We start from the raw sequence: 27,347 nt of genomic DNA, 5'->3' as shown, positions 1-27,347 counted from the left end.
GATTGAGCAACCAAACCTCACTAACTAAACACTTAGCTGAGGAAAAATTCCATCCCGTACAGAACAGGCTGCTCCCCAGACTCTCATAGCTCAGTCGGGCCATAGAAATGGTAGACACTTCCTTTACAAATGCTGATAACATAACTCTAAAACAAATGCAAAAAAAATACTAAACATATTGAACATGCAATGAGCCATACTACAGTATCCTAGATAGACTTTGGTGGGGAGGAGTGGGTGATAAAAATGTGTCCATTAACTAGCCAGAAAGGCCACTTTCCCTCAGCACATCACTAAATATTGAAAGCATAAATCACACTACTGGATGGAAGGGCTGTGTTGAATCCCTTAAATACCCATGAAGAGGGAGTTTACGCTGATCCCCCAATCCACAAGTGACCAATATGAACCCTGGACCATTGACCCCACTGGAGATCATGCCCTAACTCGACTGCAGCAGGTTTCTTGGAGACACTCTAGTCCACCCCAGAACAGAGTACAGAAAAACCTAAATCTGAGTGCTTGTCCTAAAACCGGCTTGATAAGACAGCTTAAAAGAGGGTGGACTATATTAGCATGGAGCACATTACCATGTGAACATGGCTGAGTGGGTCAAGCAAAGTGGAGAACTCCAGTGTCCGCAGTATTCTTCCTATCTTTGCGGCAATGAAGACCACCACCACAGCTTACAATGGAGCTAGAGCTCAACATAAGTATTTTTTTTCAGTTGTGTACCCACTGACCCTTCATTTAAAATGGTTAAATGTCTGTTCTAAAAGAATGCTCTGTAGCAAAAAAGAAAAAAAAACGTGACTAGGGACAAGTTCAGAAGTACGTTTGGAAAAAACTAAGATTTCTCATAATGTGGTGCGATTGTGTTCAGATTTTAGGGAAAAATTCATTTTTTTTAGACGTATGCATAGTAATGCTAAACTCATAACCCAACAAAGATGGTTGAAGAATCTAGTACACCCACGTTCCTCCCCATGATTTAACCCACATGCAAATTGACATAGCTCATGGACTAGGAAACATTCACAACTGCAGCCATGTTGAGTAGCTTTACAGAATGCATGTGTGGTTGGAAACAGTGCCATTTCACATCATATAATTGTTAAAGGCAGATATCCTTAAAAAAGAAGACAGCAAGATGTCACTGTTCGGACTAGTTTTTCCGACCTAAAACATGCTTCACATTGCAGCAAAGTGTACAAAATTGAACTTATTTCCCGCATTTAGATTTGAAAACGTAGTGCAACCGCAAACCACAAATTACATACTATCCACATTCCCAAATTCGTCAAGATGAATAGAGTACCTAACATTTGTGGCATAACCTTTCTAACGGATGCAGAAACTAGCAGATGGATTTAGGGCGCTATTTACTACTAGTGTAAAAACAGTATGCTTTGGTTTAAACCAGGGGCAGCTCAGTAGTCAGCACAGCATTTGGAAGGCTTGTATTTTAATTCAGCTGAAAATAAAGTGGTTTGATAACACCTTTTTACTCCCACCATGCTCCAAGACCCACAGTGACACTGGATGCCAGCCTTATTCTAGATATTGTGGAAAGGGTGGAGCCAAGAATGCTTGGGGTCCAATAAAATTCTGTCTGAGTAATTGAAAATAAAGATATTTCTGAAAAGAGTGCTTACCTTGCACAAAGTTGACCAATATAGTGGCATAGAGTGCTGTATATTTCAGAAAATGTAGGATATTCAGGGAGAGGTAACACTTTTACCTATGACACGGAACACCTCTCTCCCTTCTAAAGGAATTTTGGTCCTCAAAAAGCCTCACAAGTACTGATGGTTTGATCTAAAGGAACAGCTTAACATGCAAGTGCATACAACGGCAATAAGGAATGATAATTCAAAAGAGCAAAGGTTCACCATTCAATTTAAAGAACACCAGGTAGGTCAAATCCCACGGGTGTCCATGGCGTTCCACAGGATAGGCTTCTCACCGAAAACCTCAGACTTTGAGTGACGATTAAATATTTAGAGTAAGGTTGTTTATAAACAGAGGCTCATGCAACTGAGCAACCACACTGCCTTACAGTTTGAACATTGAAATTCAACGCGGTCTTTTAATTATGCGATTGTTGAACCACACATAGTATTCAATAACAAGCGCTCGCCAGGCAGCCGCGGCACCCGTGCTTTACTTTTAATTTTAAAAGTAAATTGCTGGTGCCGCGATTATACCAAAACGAAAGTCATCCCGATCGCTGTGAAAGTGATCACGATGACTCTCTCCTGAGTGCTGCTAGCTGGCCTAGCGCATGGCGGCTACGCGCGTGCACGCTCGCGTGCACTCAAGCGCTAGGCCAGCCAGCAGCACTTAAAGTCACTTACAAAATGTCTCTCCGAGCCAGCTCATGCGCTGGGCTCAGCGAGACCTAAAAAAAAAATGTGTGTTCCTAGTCTAGCTTCCACAGGAACTTTTGTTTACAGCAACAGGAAACTCTGCCAAACGTATTTGCCAAACTTGTCATCCTAATTTGAAAGCATGATTTTGTTGGCTTGGTAGGGCTCCGTGAAGCAGTATCTTTTTTAATATATATACATATATATATAGATTATCGTTTAAAACCAGTGCCAGGTGGGAGTTAATGGGTTTCCTCTTTTGTGTACTTTAACAGTTTAAAAAGGCCTTTTTAGGGCTCGCGCCATAGCGTTTCAGTGCGCAGCACTGCTCGCGCAGGCGAGAGAGCCCTTTTGTAGATGGTTTTAAAACCGAGCCTGGAATCGCACACGCTCGTGCGTGTGCTTTTCCTTTTGGCTTCTGCGATTGGCCTTTGAGTGCGTGTATTTCCCAAAGACTGCACGCAATAGGCCAAAGGTGGACTCATTGCTCCGCCCATGGCCTATTGCTGTCTATTACACGCACCAAAGGCCTTGTGGTTTCAATATCGTGCCCAGACACGAGCGCGATAATTAAACACCTGTTCGCTGTGGCTGGCGCGCGCTCGCACCACTCGCGGTCCTGTTTTTTAGGTCTCGCCTATCGAATGCAGCGCATGCGCTGCTTCGCTTGGCGAGGCTATTGTGGCTTTGAGCGGAGAGACAAACCATGTGCGTGCGCATGGTATCTCCTCTGTTTCACACGCTCCCACCGCAACTCCTTCTTTTTTTTTTTAATGCTATTTTGTACACTTTATGCAGACGAAGTCTCCATGTATTTTTACTTGGTTATTCTTGATATGGCTTGAAGTTTCTGCTGTTTCCCGTCAGGTTAATGATGAAACTGGGACAAATGCGAGATTACCGCGCACAATTCAGTCACCGTGCCGGCTCATTTTTACTGCGGAATTCGCTCAGAATAGCAGTTGAGTCTTGTTTATATTTTTCCCAGCCAGCCGTGCAGGTTTACACTGCCTGGCTGCGGAATCATGTTGCATGGTACAATGTGGGCTCATAAACTGTGCGTCGCAAAGGCCAATCTCTGACTAAAGTTATAGTGCCAAGGCTAGAGCTAAATGTCCGTAGTTTTATTTCATTAGCTGGTTTTCTCTCATTACTACTGGGTGGGGACTGGGAGCCCATAGAAGAATCACATCGCCAACCCACAAAGCCCTCAAGGTGTAATACAAGGAAACTGCCCCATATACCAGTAATGTGCCAGTCCAGTGATGTGCCCCGTGTCTGGAAGTGCTCAGTTAGCCCTGGGTGAGCAGGAAAGAGTCTTTCCGTGACACCTCCAGCTGTTTTGGTGTTCCTCCATCTCTCCTCTCTGACCATTCACTGTGATATATTGGTGTCTGCTTGTTTGCTACCATAGTGTGAGTGTGTGCACGCGCGCCTGTGTGTATTGGTATCTTATGCCTGTTTAGCAAATGCAAGACTGCAGCCCTCTATGACGTTGGCCCTGGCTGCCTGTAACTATGTTGGTCGGTACGAGCTGGTGTGTGTGTCTGTCTGCAAAAGTGCGTTTGTCATTGGTGTCAGTATTTGCATAGATGTGTGTATGCGTGCTTGCACTATACAAAAGCCAGAACTAGTGAATTTGTTAAGCCGGTATATCACCGACTGACCAAAACCTACATACTCATAATCCGCTGATGTGAGACCAGGAAGTGTCCGCCAGGAAAATAAGAAAGGAGGGCTCAGCAGTTTCCAGCTAGTGTTTCAACGGGAGTTAGTGCTGCAGGGGGGTAGAGGCCTGCCTTGGGGAGGGCCAGCCACATTTGATGCACACAGCACTCTCTCAGGCCTGCATCCGCCATGACGCCACACCCCTATCTGCCGCGCACTCCCCACTGTACAGAGCGCTCACTTTCGCACATAGTCCCCCGCCCTCTGCGTGATTGCTTCTCTGCCCTGCACCTTGCTGTCCTGCAGTCTCCAACTACATCCATTCTCTCTCCCTGCACCCTACCTGTCCTTCCTCCTCCACTGAGCTGCGCCCTCCACCCGCCCCCCACACAGCTACGAACGCAGAGTGCAGACTGATAACCTAGTACCCCCCCCCCCCCGCACTCTATTTTCACTGTCCCTCTCACCTCTAAGGTTAATGACTGATCACCCTTTCCCACCCCATCCTCTAGGAAGCCCAACTTTTCCTACAAAATGTGTATTTCTTTTATTAACACCTATAATTGGTGCCGAAGCTACCAAATAGAAGTAGGTGCACGCATCGAAGCACTGCATATATCTGACCACAGAACACTACTGCTCAGAACCAGCTGCTCAGGCGTCCACAGGAGTACGCTATGATGGTAGCACTGTAATGCAGATTGCAGTGGGCCTGGCTTAAGAGGGAGGGGTACAATGGACAAGAGACAGATGACAAAGCACTGTGGAAGATAATAATCTCTAAACTGCTTTGAATTTTTAGTTTTAGGCATTAAATGATAGCAATTTAGTAGTTTTGCACTGTTTTGTATTGGGGTCTTTATTTAGCACTGCATATCCCATGGCAGAGCACCAAAGTGCGTCTTTGGAAAGGTAGACCACTACAGTGTTGGGAGTGCTTGGTTGGTGAGGTTCTGCTTTTCTTGTGGTCCATTTGGAAGTTGCATGTATGAGTGACCAGAGAGGTGATCTGATTTTTTTTTTTTTTGTCACACATTTCTTAGCCGCGATATAGAGGAGGAAGTACCAGCGATAGAGGTGCTTGTTATAGTTGTAATCAGTTAGCCCCTAAGGTTATCTCTGTATGTCCCTTATCACGAGGATGGCTTTCCTCTATTTTCAATCCAGTCGGAGTACAGATTATAGCAGATCGGTCAATACACTGACGTCTTATGATTCAGGGGGAAATGACTGACCGAGAAAAACAAGCATTTGCAATGCAATAGGTTGCGCATTTGCGAGAGTTTGAGCTATAGGAATTGTAAATCATTTCTTTTATCTATGTATTTTTTAAAACCGATAAATAAGAGCCATTGTCATTTACAATGCCAATAGCTTAAACTCTAGCAAATGTGAGACCTATTGCATTGTAAATGCTTGTTTTGCTTCTAATTTGAGCACTGTGGCAATTATGCATAACATTTGGCAGCTGGCAACATGTATGCAAAAAAGAGCCTGGATAGTAACCAAGTTTTAGGTGGAGAGCAGCTCCTTTGTACGGAATACTTAAACGCCAGCGACGCTCGAAATCTGGTTAGCTCAAATGTCTTTTTTGTTCGTTTTTATGCATTGGTTTAGCACAAAGCCAGCCATGCCAAGCTTGCAGGTGACCAAGCCTTTTGCTTCTTTACAGCAAAGTCTTTAGGCATAGAATTAGCTAATGGCATCCGCACCGAGCTGAAAAATTACAAAAGCTTATCACTCCAGGCACAGTATCACAACTCTGGATTGTTAAAGTACAATACAAGGTAACATACATTGATTAAAATAACCCCCGACACGTGGATTTTGCTCTGATTAGAGCTCATCAGAGGGATAGCTTTTCCGCTTCATGTTTTTTTGGCAAATTACAGATCTGCAATGAGATGTTTAAAATGTCAATGCCCTTAGCCCCATTAAACAAGCATTTACAATGCAATGGTCTCGGCATTGGTAAAGTTAGAGCTATTGGCATTGCTCATGACATTATTTTTGTTTGTTTTTGTTTTTAAAACATTTAAAGAAACGGCATTGTCATGAGCAATGCCAATAGCTTGGAAATCCATTGCTATCCGCCCCTATTCTCCCCTGTTCTCCATTGGCTGGCCTCTTGAATGCTGGCCAGCCATTGGAGAAGAGGTGCCGTCACTCCGATCAGACCCCGTCCTGGACGCTGCGTTTCTCCGAGGCATTTCTGCTCTGCCTCGGAGAAAGGCAGTGGTGTGCCTTTTGCTCTGCCTTGTCTAACCCCTCAGCGGTTGTCTCAGCCATTTGTTATACGTGTTCTACACTCATTTAGAAAATGTTCGAAATTAACACCGGAACACGCGCCCCCTCCAGGGAAAATAGTGAAAGGGCGATGTTTTCCCGTTTGTCTGTTGCTCCACCATGGACTTTGGTTTTCTTGCTATATCAACTCTTCTTTCTATCAGTTTTAATCTTCTACAGTGATTTTTTGCGGACACAAACGGAAATATACAGCCCGACGCCAAAGCACCAAAACTCCCAATTGGTGATGCGCGCCTGATCACAGGTAAATGCGGGAGAGAACGGGGTTGTTGAGCAGGGCCGGGCTGGCTTGCCCGGGCGTTTCCTGAAGCAAAAGTGCTTCACAGTTAACCTCCCCCATGACCCTCCAGCTGGTCCGACATAATTGCCAGGCCTACTTTGGGGTTCCAGTTCGGCCCTGTTGTTGAGTATCCTACCCGCGGCTTTAAGTGGGATAAAAAAAATGGGTGGGGGTGGGGGGCGGTGTTGCGCGGGGTCTATACGACTTGTATTTTGCTGTCTCTTTTGTCATTGCATCCAGGCATAATGATACAGCAAGTAACATGATACCTACAACAAGTAACGACTATTGGCTTTGTCAATCGTTGTTAGTTGCATAAGATAAATTAGCAGTAACTGTGGCTTGTATATAATATTGAAAACGCATCCACTTGAAGCCCTAGTGACACCACGACCATGTTACTGCTCCTGAGTTTCAAAAAGAGACAACAATATAATCATGCAGTGGCTGAACTCGACAGATTAAGAAATATATCCCAAATTATATATAACAGTCGGTAGACGCATGCCTCTACAGTGTTCTCTTATATTTTGAAACCAGAATTGTTCAAGTTCGTATCATTTCAAAGTTCCCTTTTCAAACAATCATTATCAACGCCAAGTCTGGCCCTGGCACGGTAGTGCGTTTTTTGTTTAGTATTAATAAAATTTGACACTTCAGAGAGCAGTTTCAGCAGAGAGGACAAAGAAGGAATGGGCATGGAATCCAAATACAGAAACTGAAACTTCTCTATCAAGGGGAAACATCACTGCCAAAGTTCAGAGCTTGTGAAAAAGCGACCAGCGAAATCACTTGCTAGTTAATGTTGGGGGTGGGGGAGGGGGCTAAGCAAAAATTTCGGGGGGGGGGGGGCTGAATCTTTAAACAGTAGGCAGAGTGGCGCTGATTTCGGGGGTGGGGGGCTGAATCTAGGCAGAGTGGAGCTGCGGGGGTTCTTACAAGGGGTGAACCAACAGCGAGGCCTCATTAACATGCAAATGGTCTTTTTAAAGACCTGTGAAGTGCTCAGGCGCGGTTTATTGTGTAGTAGAGTATTGAATAACTCACTGAGCCATACGGCTTGATTTAAGCAGTTTTAAAGCATCCGAGGGGAAGGGGTGCTGGAAACGAGCTTCTTGAGCACAAAGGTCAGTCTGTGCTGCATTTGTTGGTAATTGTGTTCTGTTTCCATTGTTAAGCAGAGGGTTGCACAGGCATTTCCAGTTGTAGGGTGACCCTTACAGACAGCGAGCAGGAGATGTGGGGGAGGGGAATTCCATCAGGTCCGAGACTCTGCACTCCTGTTTCAGCGCCTAGTAGACCCGCTGGCACTGCGTGTGTTTCTTTTCAAGCCACTACAAAATAACTGTCCTTGGAGCTAATGTCTGCCTCCTAACAAGAGCATTAGCCTTTCAGTGCACACGTCCAACCACTGTCCAGACTCCGGCCCATGCTCACCTCACCAACCACCACCCACAGTGACTCAGCTCTAAACAGCCTGAGACGTAAACAAACATATATCAGCAGACCTCTTCCTGTCACCCACTAGCCAGGGACAGTAGGGGTCCGGGCGCCTAGATTCTGAAAGCGCCACGGAACTTCCAAGCTGTAGTAAGCGCTATTCACATGCACATAACAAAGGAATGTAGGGAGGGGGGGGGGGGGGGCAGACAAGGTAGAGCCAGAGGAGAAGTGATAAGTGGAATATGTTGTGAGGTTTAATGCAATGCGTCAATTTACTCCATGTCAGGCTGTATATGGCGACACAATGCTGCTTAAGTGGCTTCATACTGTATTGCAGGGTGTTGTGTTTGAATCCCAGAAACCTCTGGCGACCAGCGGCAACATGTGATCCTCGACGTTTATTTGTTTAATTCTAAATTTAGCTCCGGGCGACTATAGGGCTGATGCAGCGTTGAGGCTGTTTGTTGCTGGTGATAGCACGGGCATCCTTCTCAAGGCATCGAGATGTGATCAGACGTCATGGGAGAGAGGCGAGGAGGAGGGAGGGAGGCAGAGAGGCAGAGGCGGAGGGACTGGGGGAGAGAGGGCGCTGGGCATACCAATGCTGAGGGAGGTCGGGTCCAGCGGAGACTGCAGAGGAAGAGGCTGAGGAGGGGGCGGCGGGGGAGACCGTGAAAGGGCGAGAGAAGAGGCAGAGCTGAAGCCTGCCGGTAAAAAAAACACAAGAAGACCCTTGAAAAGGTGAGGAGACCAGAGCAGAAACCAGACGAAGGGGGAGCGGACGAGCACACGACTGCCTCGGAGAAAGGGAGCGTCCTTTTCGGATTCGGGGGCGTGTTTTGCTGTGGTCTCCTCCCTGAGACTTTTCGCAAAAAACACGCCCCCCGATCCGAAAAGGACGGGGCATGATTGGAGTGACGGGACCTCTTCTCCAATGGCTGGCCAGCATTTACGAGGCCAGCCAATGGAGAACAGGGCAGAAGAGGGGCGGGTTCAAGCCCCTCTTCTCCCAAGTCATTAAATCTCCGGACTTCCGGTCTGCCGACCGGATGGTCCCGAGACCTAAAAAGGAGTAGGGATAGCATTTCCCAGATACAAGGGAGCAGCCAGTCAGTAGAAGTCAACACAATGCCCTTTCAGGCATAGAGTGCTGCATAAATCGTGCAAGAAAGGCCCGGTTTTAGGTGGAAAGCAGCTCCTTTTATGAAACCCTCTACCACACGACTGACACTCCAGATCTGCTCTCCTCAAATGTGTTTTTCCAGCAGAGTTTTTAAGCAGAAGATTAGCACAGTGCCATCCACGACAAGCTAGAGTTCCAAAACCTGTTGCATTTTTATAGCAAAGTGTGAAGTTGGCCTGGTATATGCTGGTCACTAGTTAAAGTGGCCACCTTGCACCAGTACAATTTGACTCTTATGGTAGATCGGTTTAAGACCACCTTTTAAAGAAAGCTATCCTAGTGGTAGCTGTGGAGGGCAGCCTTCAGGCAAGTCTCAGAAGAATGTAAAGCAGCTTGTTTTACCTTAGTCTCTTGAATCACTAAATGAAAGGACACCACGTGTGTGTGTGTGTATGTATATATATATATATGTGTGTGTATATATGTATGTGTGTATATATATTACTAGACACTCTACTAATCTCTTCATGAGATTAGAAGTCAAGAACATATGCACAAATCAACATTTCACAACAAATTAAGCACAAATATGGCTGGGGTCCTAGGGGCGTACCAGACCATATACTAAAAAAGAGGTACAAGAACGACTTGAGGAGGGAGAAGGCCTATGGTCTTCAGAAGCGCGGAGGCCTCACTAATCCACCCAAGGCAGGTAAGGAAAGGACCCACGGGAGACGCAGGCAGTGTGAGAACACAGCCGCGGATCCCAATCGACTTCAATGGAGTAAGTCGCGGTTGGAATTTTAAAGTTTTAGGATACTTCGGGAGAGTCTACAAGCACGTCACTTACAGGGTAAGTAGTTCTAGAGCCAACACACACTGGAGTACTCTAGTTACCTCACCCAGGGAAGCCGGGTGCATAGGTGTCTTTTGGTGTCGGGTCGCGGTGTCCTTTTCAATGGGAGCCAAAGCAGACTTGCTGCTTGTGAAGACAGGAGAAGTGTCCAGTGGAATCCAAGGCTGGATTCTGAAGACAGACCTGAAAGCAGTGGAGACAGTGTTCAAAGTCACTTGCCAGTGACCCGGGGCCAGGAAGCTGGATGCCCACAGAAGTCTGGTGATTTCATGTGATCACGGGTGTCTTGATTTTTCAGCCACGAGGTCCAGGAGGTGTCGACCAGGAGCTGGATTCGGAGTGTCCCACGAAGTCTGCAGCTTACTGAGGTGTCGGCAACCGGATTGGAGCCAACAAGCCTTGGCAACAGTAAGTCTCGTGGAAAGTGTAAAAAGTCAGCGGTGCAGACCAGCAAGGTCTGAGGGACTCACCCTGTGAGGGCAAGTCAGGGCAGGCCAAGTCAGGGCAGGCCTGGAGCAACCAAGGGAGCCCTTTGGTTCTGTAGAAAAGTCTTCAGGGGACCCACAAGCCAACCGGCAAGGTATTGCGAAGACTCCTCGTGAGAATTCACTTCACAGGAGCCCACGGTCACTCGGGACGATGTAGGCCTCTAATTTTTGAGGGAAATCCTGCTGGAGGCTTGGGCCACACGTGGTCCAAAGCACATGTTCGTAGAACGTTGTGAAGGGGTTGCACTTGACAATAGCGCACGGTACCCGGGTATTGCTGTTCCTCGTCACTCGTGGGGTCCGCTCAGCTTCGCTGGGGACTCACAATGGCCGTCGAGGTCAGGAAATCCACTTCCGGGGCTGCAGGGACTTCGGACTCCGGCGGGAAAGTTTGCGACCGTTGATGCAAAGTTTTGGTGCCTGCCAAGCAGGGGAGTCGCTCCTTGACTCAAGGGAGATTATTCAGTCTTCCAAAGGTAGTGGAACGTCCAAGGTCCAGGATTCTTCTTCAGAGCATCGTCCAGGGAGATCTAGTTTGCAATGGCAAGGGTTCCCTAACTTGTACTACAAGGAAGAGGGACTAGCTCTATGACCACTCCTATGGGAGGGTCAGGGTAGTGGGTGGCTACACCCACTTCCCTTTGTCTAGTTTCGGGCCAGAGCAGGGGCTGGTAGCTCCTGAACCGGTTTGAGCTGCCATATGCACAGAGGAGCCTACTGCTCCCCCAGTGCAGGACTTCAAAGCACTCGGAGTGCACCCACCCAGCCCCAATACACTAAATCATGTCTAGAAGGTGGTTACACCTCCCTGTGACAGGATGCCTATTGTTGGGCCTCCTCCACTGCGAGTTTCGGTCAGCAGCAGGAGGGCAGCCCAGTGTCTGTGCAGGTGGCATCCATTTTGTGATGCCAGGGCTCTTCAGGATTCTACCGTGTTTCCACAGTGAGTAAAGGTGTATCCCTCTAGAAGGGTGAGATCATACTCCCACACCAGTTACTGGTGTGGGGGTATGATTCTAAAGCATTTGACACCGAACACAACATGTTTTGATGCAGCCATCCCAAAGTTAGCATTTACCTCTAGGTTATAATGCACTTAAGTATATGGTTTGACCGTATCCACATACAGCTACAGAGAATGGACTCTGTGAGCTGCAGAGCGGCCCTGCTCAGGCAGGGGCACCCCATCACATGGAAACCAAGCACCCTGCCCTCAGGATTGTTAGGGCCTGCCTTAGGGGTGACTGACAGGTTTTTATGTGTGTGTAAGGTGAGATATAGGGAACCTATACCTCAGTGAGGAGTGTTAACACTACCTCACCCAGGCTGCAGTAGCAGGCCTGTGGTGTCAGATTTAGTCTGCTTCCCAGGGGTGGCATAATACATGCTTCAGCCCCTGGTAGGCCTGTGAAGTACCTATGCCTTGGTACCTAAGGTACCATATACTAGGGGCTCATAAGGTACCACAGTATCCAATCACTAGTGCATCTAATATGCACTCCAAGTTGTTTAGAGAGAACAGAGAGGCTGGGGCCCTGATTCGCAGGGACCCAGCCAGACTATAACCAGAAACCAGTGTAAACATCAGAAAAAAGTGGGGGCAACAGAAGTGCAGATCCTACTCCCCTACAGTCTTTAAGCACATGATTAGCAAGTGCCATCTTTGCCAAGTTGAAAAACGGCAAGCCTTTTACAACCGCTAGCACAGTATTACAGCTTTGGATTAGTAAAATACCATCCAAGCCAACCTGGAATAAATAAAAGCAACTCCTAACACATGTTTCGCTCTGATTGGAGCTCATCAGAGAGGTACAGCTTTGTCCAGTCACAAGGGAGCAACCAGTTAAGTCAAAACAATGGCCTTTCAGGTTTGGAGTGCTGTGTTTATGGCACTATGCTAATCCTATGCTGAAAACCTCTGCAAGAAAAACAGACATTTGAGGTGAGCGGATGTGCAGTGGTATTTCCACTTGGTAATGGTGGAATCCACTAAAGTAGACTTTTTTTACACGCTATCTTTCTCGGTTAGTACTACCTTTCACTGTACTTAGTCCATCGGGAAGGAAATATCCATAAATCTGGTGTACAAAAAAAATAACTTTTGCGTGTGAAAAATAAGTTACTGAATTAGTCTTTGTATTTTCTAATGGTTCAAGTTTTGTCTCACTTCTAGGTAGAGGCCAAATTAAATGGGCGCGAGTTGACAAACGCTTTTGATTTGCTAATAACTGGAACATAGTTTGATGGATGTGCAGGAAATTTGGCGGAATTTTACCGTGTCTCTTAGTCTTTGTGTTCAATTCCAAGCAGTGCATCAGGCTCATTTTTCATTTACTAATAAATTAGATTGTTTAAATATGTCCAAATTTTGGCAAGCATTTACCAGATTTAGCTGTCTGCTGATATGTCGGGTTTTAAACATCTCTCGGCGCTGGGGGCAAAGGTAAAATGTTTATTCATTAAGAACGTTGGCGCCGCTTGACGAACCCTCTTTAAATTTGCAGATTAAGCCTGCTGCCAAAGTATCTGGTTTCATGCTTTCCAGACTGGGGTAAGGAGGCTAAATCAAAGCTGAGGGTCAGAAGGGTCAAACCTGCTGGCCAATTCAGCTATTCGTGGCCAAAGAACGTTCATAACTCGGAAATTCGGCATTTGTGGTGATGCAATAAACCATGCTTACCATACCTCCATCCCCCTGCCATGCTCAGTACGCCACTTTTCTGATGGTGTATGATGATGATTTGGTGGGGAGGGGCACCAAATTTTGAAAACCGAGATATAAAAATGAGTTGCATACTATGACTGAAGAATTGCAGGCCTTTTATCGGGTTTGTTTGTTGAACCAAATCCAGGTCAGTGGGGCAGTGAAAGAGTTAAAAAGCACTTGCCCCAAGGAAATGTTTTTTTTTTTTTTTTTAAAGGGGTGCATACCACTCAGTAGTTTGCCCAGGTTGGTAGCCAGTATTATCGCTGCACCTCTAGAAATTAACACGCTTGTTTTGGTTTTTTTGTCTGGAATTTCTACAGCAAAGTGCCCCGGTTTATTTTTTTAAAATGTTTTTTTTTTTTTCTTCCGTGGTTTCTTTACGTTTTTTAGGTTAATTGTATTTAAATCTACAGTTATGGTAATTGAGTTTGTTTTTCATTGTCCATCCGTACTCCGAACATTAAGCTAATCCAAAAGAATAAACAGTTGCATTCACTCGTTTTTTATGAAAATCCCACCATTTTACAACTATTCAGTCAAGATAAAGGAGTCTGATTTGGCTACTCAAAGATAGTGAGCCTACATTACTGCATTCCATTCCACCTTAACTGATTGAATCATTCAAAGCTAAAGCAACTTTCATAAAACAATAAATAAATCAGTATATGGTCTTTTTCTTACTACACTTGAAAGGTAATCCGTTCTACCGCAGCTGGACTTTGTGAAACAGCCTTTTTTGATTTGTCATTTGTCCATACCTTTTTATTCAATCGTGAAATGTTTATCGCCTTAATGATTGCTTCTACTGTTTCAGCACTTTGGACATTTCAAGGTGTAGGAGCCAAACATTTAATGAAACATTTCCACTGAAACCTAAAAAAATCCACGCTGCCCTTTGGCAATGCATGTAAAAAATCTGCCCATGCATCCCTAAGGTAAAGTAGTCGGTAAAGGATCAGTAACAGTATCTATGATAATGCTGTGTCTGGCATTCACCCTAAAAGTGCCTCCCCAGGTAAGTAGACCGGCGAGCTTGACTGAATTTAAAATACAGAACCCGTTTAAATGTAAACATCAGAATGACGAAAGACTGTCGAGGAAACTCTGGATGCAGTTATTACACTTGGCATTCTGAGAAGTATGACATTTAATTTTGCCACATTGGGTGTTTTTGTGTGCTTTGATAATCTCCAACTAGGCAGGGGCACATGTTAGTTATTCGGGAAAATGATTGAAGAAATCCTAGAAGTGTATGAAACTGTGTTCTGGGAGTACGCTGCTCCGTATGTATCTGCTTGTTTCGGTTTTTTTGCAAATTATTATATGCTCTGTCATTTGCAGTTTTTTAAGAAGCGGGCCTGTGGAATCAACTGTTTAATCTTTAGAAACCAGTTGAAAGGACACTGCACAAACGGCTGTCATCACGCATACTTTGTCATTTGCAGCTTTTCTGTTGGTAATTAACAATTATGTGATTTGTTGTAAAGTGGATGCTTTTTGGCTTGAGTAACCTCTGAACAAGGCAATAAACCCCTACAATTCATTGGGGAGCTGGTTGAGTGTACATGCATCTGTTTGGTGTTGTTGCAGTACCTTGTGAGAAAAGAGGTGGTGCCGTTTTCCCTTTATTAACTCCACTGTTTCTCTGTTGTTCAGGTGTGCGTGCAAGGGCAGGTAATTAAAGTCAAGATTTTGGGTACTCTGGCCTTAATCGACGAGGGCGAAACAGACTGGAAAATAATTGCCATCAATGTTGAAGATCCTGAAGCAAAACAGTATAATGGTAAAGTGTTTTTCTTTCAGCCTATTAACTAAGGTTAAGTGTGAGAGTGAACAGTGTCTGTTGAAGCATTAAGTTGATTTTTATTTTCGCCAGCTAGCGTAACATAATCTCTAGTGACACATCTGAATCGTGGCAAGCCTTATAATGCCTATAGCACACACGTGCAGTATGAATCACTATTAAACAAGTTGTAATTGTGACGGTCAAAGATCTCCATCGCCGACTGTCACCATATAGGCTAAAAAACTTCAAAGAGGTGCCATTGTTTGCACTAACACAACGTAAATGGGTAGGATTTTCCTGAGCGCTCCTTGTTGAGATGGTAATTGGCATCCAAAGCTAAAATAAATCTTAGTATAATGATTCAAGAGTATTGCAGTATATAGCTGCAGTGCTGTAGCTCCCTTAAATTGACCCACGTTTGCTTGTGTGCAAGTTTCTGCTGCTAAGCCAAAATGTAATTTGAGAAGAAGGCCTTCTGGGCTATTTAGCTAATAGAGATGTAAGCATCTTTCAAACCGAGAAAATAGGGCTGCATGAAAATGGTCTATTAGTTACACTAAGTGAGTAAACTGTGAAAACTGCTATTACCTCCATGGTAGTTCTTTATCACCCGCTCTATTTAGTTTGCTGCAAACATATATAGTCCCTCTCATACTTGACCCAAAATTCAGGTTTACATCTGATACCTTCCCGTGAAAACAATCTTTCCACTATGTGGAACTCTGAAAACCGTAATTATAAAAATGCTTGATTTTGCCATGTGAATTAATGTCCACATATGCGCTCAAGCTTTGACTGTGTGTGAAATCTTTTCATAGATAGGAATATTTGTGGTCCGTATACACACACGGGTCGTGAGAAATCTCAAAACCTCATAATCTGGCCATTTCGTTTCACTCTTACTCTGACCCATTTGTTACTTCCACCCAATTATCCTTGGGTGAGGATTTGTTACGAAGGTTAGATCCATTACCACTTTCATTAGAAGCATTTTATTCCATTCTCACACCTTTCTCTAATCTTTTTTGGTACCTTAGAACTTGCTCCTCTGCAGTGTTTTCCTGCCTGTTAATTTCTGCTGAAGTATTTAATTCAGTATCAGTGTTGTATCTCGTCTGTTCTCTTACATAGAGACCGAAAATGTACATTGCTATTTTGTTTTGTTTATTGCTTATAAATTATGTTAGGCTGCTAACAAGCGCTCTGAAGGTAATGGAGAAGGGAAATTTGGAAATGGCAAGGAAGGTCCAGGAGAGAGGATAGGAGGGAATTGAGGAAAATGAATGAGAAAGGACCTTGGAATTGGAGTACTCTTCCACAAAGTGCTTGTCCCTTACAAGGGGGAGTGGTAGTCTGCTGTGGCTAGAGATACATGACATCTGGCCTGCTGGACAGAAAGGAGGGAGACAGAGCAAAGGAAGAAACATGTCCTGTCCGACATAAAAAATAAAGCAGTGATGGAGATATCTGAAAGATTTTTGGGCCTAACAGTAGTAAATTGTGGTAACCTGTTTGGCTCCCTACAAGATGTCTGGTGTAGACACATGCTGTTTAAATATCCCCCTTAGTACTATTAAGGCTTCTTCTGTTTTTATTATCCTTGGAGATGTGACCCCCAAAAATGACTAACTTTGTTGCATGTTGTCAATAACTTGTTGTTAGAAATGGGATTTCTGGTTGGCTTAGGCTTGTGCCAAAGCCAGGCCAAAACCACCACTCTAGTCCGGGCAAGGGAGTTGCATGCTGAAGATGACCCCTGCTCACCCCCTTGGTAGCTTGGCACGAGCAGTTAGGCTTATCCCAGAGGCAATGCTAAAGCGTTTACACAACACACAGCCCCCACTTTTGTATTACCATAAATGCATTAGAGCAGTAATCCCACAATATACATACACTGTGCCAAACCGGCACTAGGCAATATTTACAGGGGATTATGTACACATGACGGGGCCACTGTCAAAACCATCACAAAATGAACTAGTGGATGTAGAACATTTAGTAAATGTCAAACACAACCAGTAACTACTGGTAAAGTTGGGAACTTCGCATTAGATCCTGCAGTGTTAAACAGATGATGCATAAATCACCTTGCGCATGAATCACATTGGGCATAAAACTACATTATGCGCCAACCTCATAAACCTTAATCACATGAGGTAATGAGCATCACCAGTATAAACACATTGGGCCTTAATTAGGACCTTGCGCCCTACCAATAATCAACTGACCGCCTGGCCAACTGGCCTTCCTATGGGGCTCAAATACCCTTTTGTCCAGAAATGTCAGGGCGTAATCAGAGGACCTCTCGCAGGCCCTCAGGCTGCCTCAGCAGCGAAAGCAATGGGCACAAAGCACTGTGCACGTTGGAGTCCAGCTCTGAGACTCTGAAAATAAACTATGCCCCAAACGTTGCAGCTGCCCAGCACTCTCGCAGGGTAGCTGTGAATGAACTGCGCAAATAGTCGGGCAATCCCGGTGCTCTTGAGCCCCACTGGGACTCCAAACCAACTATGGCCCCACATAGCAGCTGTCTACTGCTAGGCAGGGCAGCTGTAGAACCAGCATGGGCACTACGGGGCCCTCAGTACGACCACAGAGGTCGGACACCGACCATGCCCCGACACCCCCCCCCCCCCACCAAGTTAGCACTGAGCCCTATTTGCCGGGCTCCCTGGAGACTCTGCAGGTGGTACCTTGGCCAATTCCTGGGCACCCGCACTCTTGGAATGGCCACGCGGGGCTCCACTCAGCTCAGGGGAGCCCCGCTCTCTCAGGTGCACCGGGTCCCTTAAGTGCAGCGGCGGCAGGCACCGACAATGTGCCTCGGGGCCCCCCCTGCACCGCAGACACTCACACCGCTGCTGCCCGCGGGGTTTTCCCTTCCACATGGGAGCCCCACGAATCACTCGCTGAAGCTTCCTTGCCGACTGAGGCGGGATAGGCTCCCGCCCTCCTTCCGGACTCCTGGCTACCTCTCCACAGCCGCAGGCAAGGCTCTTTGCCTCACTTCACCCGGGCCCCCTCCTGGGACCTTCTCAGCTTGTGGGGGCGGGGTAGGCTCCCGTCCTCCTTTCTGCCCGCACTTCATGACTCCAGGCGGCCTGACTTGCTTCCTGCTTTCGCCGGGCTTGCCGGCGGTGATCCTTTGGCGAAGTTCAAAGTGCAGCAGCAATGCGGGGTGGGCACCCGCCAGTTAGCGCCACATGCGGGGAGGACACCTGCCCCATAATAAGAATAAAAATCTGCTCAAATGCGCGGGGTGGGCACCCGCTTCCTAATAAGGAAAATCGGCACCAATACGCATGTGGGCACCCGCTTCTCCAAATGAGCACACCAGCGGCAAGATGTGGGGTGGGCTCCCGCTTCTCCCAGCACCCAGGTGGGGGGGGGGGGATCCCCTTGAAGCAAGTTGCAACTCTTCTTCTTTTGTGGCAATTAGAATATAGTGTTCTCGAGGCACTAAGGCTGCAGCAGGCAGGAAAAAGTCCTGGGGGGGGGGGCGGTGCTGGGGAGACCACAGCAGAGTACAGCCAGGCAGGCCAGCACGCAAGGACCCCAAGAAGCTGCAGCTGGGTCCCATGGCAGTTCCTTCTGGTAGTCTTCCCCAGCCCAAGTATGCACAAACGCAACCCTTTCATGGGGGCACAGCCCCTTCCTTTATAGGACACATTTCCTTTGTCTGTAGGACAGGGCATGGGGGGACCAGATGCAACTGGTTCAGGGGGAATTTGGAGCACTTTGTTTTACAAGCTCCTCTTCCCCTTTGTCAGGTGGGGGCTAGGTGCTCAGACACCACAGGGGGCGGAGCCAGTATTGTACAGGACAGGCACACTCTTATTCAGAGTCGGATTACTCCTCCCACTACTTCCATCCCAGGTGTCCTATTCAGCCCAGCGCTGACTCACCCTGCCCCTCCTGGAGCCACACACACACCTCCCAGCCCCTGTCACTCATAAGCCAGACCTGCATCCGGCAGGCAGACACATAGCACACAAATGCCAACGTCTAAAAGTGGCATTTTTCCCATAGTGATGATACATCTGCGCACACCATTGCGCAGCATTCTTTCTCCCAATTTCATACATACTAGACTTGACCACACTGCTCCTCTCATAAGAGGAATTACCACTAACACACTGATCAGGGAATCCCCAATGCATTCCTATGGGAGGGCAGGCCAATCTCACCAATGTAACAGAGCGCACGCACTTTACACTAGACCAGTGCTCAAGTGCCCTGAGGCCTACAACCACTAACTCTACACAGAGAAAAGGCTGGGAGGAATGCAAAAAGTTTAGGGGTGAACCTGCGAAAAGGGCCATGTACAACACTTGTACATTTGTAACATTTCCTTGATACTGCTGTAAAACTCCCTTTTTGTGTGTCCTAGCATTGGCCTGGCTGTTAAGGTATTAATATTTGCAAGTATGTAGGACCTTATTTTGCCCTTGCCAGCATTCCACAAGGTCAGCTGACGTTTTGGCCATCACCCCCGTGACCCTAAACCTTCCATCTAAATGAGAGATCCCCCCACCTCCCAGGAAGGGATGATATGGGATGGTTGGTATTTGTTTTTCTTTATGACCACCCAACTTTTTGCTGTCGCCCTCCAATTTTTCTGAATTGGTTTATGTTGGCCATAGGACACTGCATTTTAATACTGCTAACCAGTGCTAAAATGCTTGTGCTCACTCCCTTAAACCTGATTCAATGGCTTATACCTGGATGGCATATTTCATTTACTTAAAACTCCCTAGTAAAGTGGTATACCATATACCCAGGGCTTGTAAATTAAATGTTTCTAGTGGACCTGCAGCATTAATTGTGCCCCCGCCACACTTAAGTACCCCCTTAAAAGATGTCCCAGGTCTGCCATTGAAATTGTGATTTAAAACCCTCCTTAATGGTAAGTTACAATTTCAAGTGCCAGTTTTAGAAAGTTGCCATTTTCCTGCCTTAACTATTTGGTGCATGCAGCCTGTCCGTAGGTCACATGACTGGTTGTAGTTGGCAGTTGGACTTTGTTTATTCCGCCCAGACAGCCACACAATTGAGGGAATAGGTGTATCTGGATGGCCCATCACTGGCAGGATGGAGTTGGACACAGCTCTACTTTCAAATCAATAGACTGTTCCCTGCTTTTACGCAAATAACTTTACACTACCTCATTGTTCTCAGTCAGGCTGGAACCAGGGCAGGGGAAGCATCAAGCTCCTCAAAGGGAATTCTCTAGAACCTTGTACCGCCAAGAAGGCACCGGGCATAAAAATAAGGCCTTCAGACCCACTCTTCAGTTCACGTTCTGGACCTATGGAAAGACTCTCAGAGGAATGCCTGCTGTGGCCTGCTGTGTACTTCAGAATACTCCAAGGGCTTGTTGTCTGGCCTAATTAGAGCCTCAGGGACGGAATCTGCTCCAAACATCATGAACCCCTACCTGGACACCGCCTGAGTCAGACCTGGCCCTCCAAGTGGTACCTTCCAGTCCTGGACTCTTGGAAATGGTTCTAAAGGTGTCCAGATAGTCAAACTCAAACTTGACATTTCGAAGATTTTTTTTGTTGCTAAAAGTGGGTCTGAAATCAGAGGAGACAAGGACCAACCTGCCTGTATGCCCGCCCAAGGTGAATCACTAGTTAGTCTGACTTTGCGGCACCTCCCGCTACGTTCTTCTCCGCAACAGCAAATCCTGTTCAGTGGTTTTTTGCAGAAGGGGTATCTGGCCCAGTGGAACCTTATTGGCTACAGCTTGAAGCTTCATCCCACTGGAGATTTCCGTCTTCCAAAAAAGAGACCATGTCAGAATGTAGAATAATTCACCACATCCAGCGGCTTCTCGCCCAGTGACTCCTCCTTGAACACTGCCTGCAGCCTTGCCTCGAAGAACTTTTTCCTTCTCAGACATTTCTGTTGAAATTTCTTTTAAGTCCGAATATAAATGCTGACTGGGCACAATCCACTTCTTGTATCCGAACCGCGCTCCATCACGGTCAGCTAAATTTTTTGACTTTGACCTGGCCTTGCGCAATTAGATGCAGCTAAAGTTCATAACTCTGGTTCTACTGCTTTTCATTTTTTTCTGTTTTAGTGTTAAATAGTTTATTAAAATGTACTCTATTTTTCTAAATTGGTGTGATTTTTCTTGTGTTGTTTTCTCTCTATTACTGTTTGTGTGCTTCATTAATACTTTACACCCATCTCTAAGCTTGACTGCTTTTGTGCCAAGCTACCAAAAGGTCCAGCACAGGTTAATTTAGTGACTAGTGGTTCAGTCTGACAGATTGTGGCTGTTGCTTGCGCCGGCTTTACATCCCACTCATCCACAAAACCAATTTCCCACACTGTGCATCTCCCATTGCAACTATACAAACATTTGTGGCTATTGTTGGCCCGCTATCTGTAGTTTAAGCAGTATCCTAACAAGGAAGGAGTTGAGAGGGAAAACGAAACAGGAGAGCCCTCCATTCACATAATCAGTCAAAATAAGAAGCCCCTGCTAAAACACCCTGCACATTGCTCAATGTTTGTAACCCTTTGTCCTGCATTCAGACTACAAGGGTATTGGACCAGCCACCATCTGGTTAAGTGGGGGTTGTATTTCAGATTTTGTCTTTTGTAACAAAAGGTGATGATTACTATGCTGTAAAGAAAATAGACTAAAAAAAAATTAAGAGAACAGAGGGTATTTCATTTTTGAGCAATTACCAAACGACTCGAGCGTAAAGGAATGGCAGTTAAGTCTGAATCTATAAATACGATTTTTTTTTTTGTTTATCACAAATGATGTTGTGCTTGGGCTACAACTGTATGCAACCTTTTCACCATTTCATAAAGAAAATCAGATGTACCAAACTGACTGACCATATTATTTAAGAAGCATACACCTGACAATTTATGTGAAGATTTACCTTTTGGAAATTAATATTGGAGAGAATAGATGGCAGAGTGACCAGCCGGGTCTGAATTATAACCGGCAGCAAGGCAACTGAACTTTTAGAAACGGATCGGAACAGCCCTGAAGCAGTTGAGGGGTATTCCCCACCCAACGAAACATGTGTTGGCTGGACGTTTATTTTGAATAAAGCCAAAGAAAGAACCGTAAAAGACATTACTCTTCTTCGTTTTGCACCCCTACTCTTCTGAGAACTTTCAACTGAACACTAAAGCGTGTGCATAGGACAAGACATTTACTTAACGGGCCCTTTTGGTCCCACATTTTGGGGGTTTTAGGTGTTTTTCCCCTCACCTTGTGCACCGCATGAATTTGTAATAAGTTTTAACTAAGCTAACCTGGCAGGCGTCAGCTTTCCTGTGTAAAGAACACCCCAATGACATTAGCATCATAGAGATAAAGACAAGAAGGGCGGGACACTGCGCATGGAAGGCGCAGTATAGCATTTAACACACTTAACTTCAACGTGCTGATTGCAAAAGTACTAAATATGTGCGCACGAGTACGAAAAGAAAAAACTTCATCACCACAAAACAAGACGCAGCTAAATATCAATTCATCTTGCATTCCAAATAAAATTATATTGCCATTCTGTATCGTCAACATCTTCTTGTTCACCATGTTTTCTTTCATGGTTTCATAATTTTAAACATTTTCAACTAATCCCGTGCAGTGAACATACTGATCACTGAAGTCTAATACAACCAGGCATAATCGTCACTCAGTTTCAGATTTGGCTATATTTCACCCATGTGTTAGTCCTGGTGGACAGAGTAAGTTAAAGTGCATGTATGCCATGGATGACCAATATTGTAAAGCTTTAAAGTTTTACTTTATTTATATAGAATCTTTTTGCTACTGTGGGTCCACAAACGTTCTCGGCCACCCCCACAGTAAATAATGACCGTATATCAGCACTGCCCCTCCTATTCATATTACCACATACGAAAATTCACTGCGACTTATCATTCATCTCGTCAAACAATACAATGAATAAAGTGCAATATGCATGTAAACGTGCCATTATAAATCATTCCTTTATTGTCTGCCGTAAGAGCTCAAAGCAAAACTGAAGCAGGTTTCCCTTCTGTAATTTCCCATAGATTTAATTTGATTTTTTTAAATAACCTTTGAATGCCAGTTCTCAATTTATTTGTCAAGTTTCTTAAACTTTTTCATTATATTTATCTTTGTGGATATAATACATTGGTTGGTTGTGTTCAATGAAAGTATTTTGGATTCGTGATGCACATACCTCACATTTTCTCTGGGCATTTCTTTAACCACATAATATAAGCAAAGGTATTTACAGCAAAATGTGTTTACCTCTGAGGGTACCGTAGGTCTGTACAGTGAGGAAGCTTATATTAAAGCTTCTTTCCCCTTTGTATCACATTTAGGCTGCCAGCACCATTTTCTTGCAACTTCATTCCGTGCTCTAGACATACATGAACAATTAAACCCCCTGCATACATATAATATACCCAATAATCCATCCAACTAGGACACATCACTGATACGCTCATCTATACATTACTAAAAACACACACTTGTGTTGCTTGACTAAAGTACGGTCCTGGCGTAAAATCAGGTCTGTTGTCTTAATAGAAATGCCAACTTTGGCACATGAATAAGTTGGCACCAGAAAGAATAGTTAAACATGAAGGCATAAATCCTGTGCCCCGTGGTACAGCTCTGAGCTGAAAACCCTAAAATCGAGATGTCGACACTTAGGTGCTCATTATGGCGTCTGACATCAGTCTGCCCGCCATCATAGCGGTGCTGAGACCGCCCGCCAGATGTGCGGCGGTCCCGCCAGATGTGCAGCAGTCTCACCAGCCCAATTAGAGTGCGATCGCCAGTATGGCGGGCGCATCCTGGCCTGTTAACATTGCGGACGGTGCTGCTGGCTGCAGCACCGTTCGCAATGTCAAAATGCCATGATATGCATTTCAATGCACAACGTGGCAGCCACCACGCGGTGCCTGCCACCTTGTGCATGGGAATGTAGGGGGGTACCATGGATACTCACCTAGTGCACCTACAACCTCTTTGCTGAATATCCCTAAATATAGCCATATTTCTGATGCTATTAGGAATCTCCAATGGCTTCCAGTTAAGCAGCGTACAGAGTTTAAGGCACTATGTCTGGTTCATAAAGCCCTCTATGGGGGAGACCCAATAGATTTTTATAAACTATTCCAATGGTATACCCCCTTCCGGATTCTAAGATTGGATAATAAAGCTCTGCTCTGGGTTCATCAAGTCAACAGGGCAGATGTCTCATATCTAGCGTCCAAGCTCTGGAATGAGTTACCACTCAACATTAGGCTTCAATCCTCTAGACCTCAGTTTAGGAGTTTGGTCAAAATGTGGCTCTTCCCTTCTCAGGACTGACTGGGTAACTCCTGGTTTCATTTAGTTTGTCTGCAATCTCCAGCGCAAAGAAGCCTTTGCATTTGTGCGCTTTATAAGCTCTTTACTTATAAGCTGTTTGCTTACTCTGGCTATGCGGGTTATCCAGGATGTCCTTCATAGGGTAAAGTTAAGATTTTCGTGTGATGTAATAGTTTAGTCTCCTGCTCCTACAATATATATACCAGGCATTGATACCAACTGTTGCTCTTTAATTCCTGGCTAGTAAGTGTGTCTACACTGACACATTTAGTACAGCCTGAATATTTTACAGACTCTTAGAAAACCTCGTAGCTGCTCCGATCGTAATCCTCAGACCAGTTAAAGCCATAGTAATGTCAAAGAAAAAATTAATGGGAATCGTTTTACATCTTGAAGTTAATCCGATTAGTAGACAGTCAAATTCCATAGTGAAATTCCCCTATAAATCCTATAGCTTGCATAACTTTATATTGGCTGTTGTAAGTTCTTAAAGGCTTTTTGGGCCCAAGTTACTAAAGGTCGTGAAGTAAAATAGCCTGGGTTTATGCACACCAACTGCTTTGGAACTTTCTTCACTTTGCGCTTGTGATAGATGTACAAATCTGTCGAGTGCAAAGAAACCGTTGAGTAAGGTTCACAGAATCCTGCCCTATTAATATTCGTGATGCCTGATTCTGCTTGAGAAGCTCACATAACTAATGTGAATGCCAGGATGGATGTTTGCTACGTACAGCTTACCTTCATCCATGCTTATACATAACTTAATGGCCGTTTTTGGTTTTTTATTCCATCCACTGTGTCTTAACTGAGGGGGCTGCAATTAAAAATACAATGGGCATTTCCTAGGTATCATTTGGGTGGAGCACGCAGCAGTCCCGTGGGCCACTGCCTGCTGCTTCATGTGACAGCAGCCCACATTCACAAAGAGGAAACGGTACCTTTGCAGCCGATTCAATTTGTATGCTCTGGCGTGACCGTGCCGTTGTTGCCAGACAGTTATATGAGCATCACTAGAAGGGCTTTGGCTCTGCCTACATCTTGAGGGCCGCAAGTACATCTCTTGATTGGGAAGACGTTGTGCGCTTCCACAAAAAAAGTGCCTGCTCTCCACACAGCTGTGATCATATTACTTATCCAGCTGCCTATGCTTGAACTTTCAGAGGCACACGACATTGGAATGTAATTGAAGTGTCTTAGACAACTATTTATGGTGTTTTTCTCTAGCAGGAACACGGATGGGAGGAGGGCAGTCTCATTAACCTACATGGATGTTTAAGTCTGGCTTGGCAGTGCAACTCTCAAATGCCTTTTTTAACTTGCACCAGCATCATTCAAATTTCTTTGCTTCCACACACATACATATCCATTCCCATACTATCTACTTCTAATGCGTCACATTACCATACAACATGTCTTTAAAGCCAGACCTATTGGCATTGCAAATACTTATTTGAATGGATACCACCCCTTTCTGATGTCTATATCCAATCAGTGGTTTGCGACCACAATTGAGATTGCAGACCATTGTAAAAATGGCATTGTGATTCAGGATGAGGAGAGGGACTGCCAATTCACAGTGAGTTGCAAAGTGCAAATTCCAATTCGGGAAGACTTTTTCGACTGACAGATCTTTAGTATATTGCCACTTGCATGTCTGGGATTGCAAAGCTGGTGATTTTGAGAATTGTAGGCTTTGCAACTGCAAAAACGGCTTCTTCCGTCAGGCCATCTATTCTGAAATTGATTTTTGAACTAATATGTCACAGTATGTTCGTGCCAAACAAACTTGGCTTTCATGATTGTCCTTTATCAAAGCGAATATTGTTCTAGATATAGAAGTGTTAGATTGGCCATATTCTGTCCTCTCGCCATCATTTTACTGTTAACACAATGTTAACATGTTGCAGTTGCTGGGCCATAAATGCCGTTTGTGTCAAATATTTTGCAAATAGTTGTTTATTTCTGCACTTTTGTGTTTGCATTTGGTCCAGCTATACAATTCTAGATGCATACGTGTGCCCTGAATACATATGCCACTGTTTCGTTATGCACGTCTTTTGGAGGTGTGGCTTGATCATTCAGAGGGATTCTTATATTGGTTTACATTTTCAAAAGTTGTGCTCTTTTGGCCCTTAGTCTTTAAGAAGTATTTAACGATCAAGCCAAATTTGATGGGATGTCTTAAAATATTGGTTGCATTGTGTCTGGGCTGTGGACTTGAAGACCGTTGAACATAAGTTCATTAGAGGAAGGAGGGGAGTCTGCTGGGAATTAAGATAAGCCTCTTATTTTGTCAGACATCGACGATGTAAGACGGCTGAAGCCACATTACCTGGAATCCACAGTAGATTGGTTCCGGAAGTACAAAGTGCCTGATGGGAAGCCAGAAAATCAGTTTGCTTTCAATGGAGAATTTAAACCAAAGGTAAGGTTTTTTGCTATCCTAATATAGCTCATTACTTAGATTTTTCAAAAGGCTGTTAATTGGTGTTGATTGGGAATTAATGTGTAAATTAGTTGCACCTAGCATAACATTCTAAATTATGCTTCGTCCACCAGCTAATGAAACCTGAACACACCCCCACATGACCACATGAAATCTTAGAGTGCTTGTAAAGCTGCAGCCTCATGCTGCTCGTTGTCTCCACATGCCAATATTCAGTCCCTGTCTCACATGTTACCTTTGATTGTAGTGTGTGCAAATGATGTAGCCTAAAGTCCTAGTGGCAGATTGCATATATCTTTGTTAGAGTATCGCATTTTGCAGCTGGGACCTCTTCATGGTCACGTGCTATACTTCAGGTCTCCATCTTCAGAGTGGTTTTGGACTTAAAAGAAGAGTGTATTTGTATTCCATATATGACTAACATTATAACAGGTTTTTACTTTCACATCTCTTTTTGCAGTCGGGCATGGCAAGCTTATTTTACCCAGAGCTTCACTGCTGAAACCTGTGGGTAGATATACATAG

At 45.0% G+C, this 27,347-nt stretch overlaps 1 protein-coding gene across 1 annotated transcript in view; it reads left to right on the top strand.

Moving 5' to 3' along the window:
- The window catches only part of PPA1 (inorganic pyrophosphatase 1), a 212,331-nt gene that overhangs the window by 125,226 nt on the left and 59,758 nt on the right, over window positions 1–27,347 (top strand). The window contains exons 6-7 of the mRNA XM_085603855.1: window positions 14,898–15,024; window positions 26,674–26,801. Of these exons, the coding sequence (XP_085459981.1) occupies window positions 14,898–15,024; window positions 26,674–26,801 (255 nt within the window). The remainder of the gene's footprint in view (window positions 1–14,897; window positions 15,025–26,673; window positions 26,802–27,347) is intronic.

Source organism: Triturus cristatus, chromosome 1_2 (genome assembly GCF_964204655.1).
Source record: "Triturus cristatus chromosome 1_2, aTriCri1.1, whole genome shotgun sequence".
NCBI lineage: Eukaryota > Metazoa > Chordata > Amphibia > Caudata > Salamandridae > Triturus > Triturus cristatus.
The sequence above is the reverse complement of the archived record's forward strand: the minus strand, read 5'-3'. Positions and strand labels throughout refer to the sequence as shown.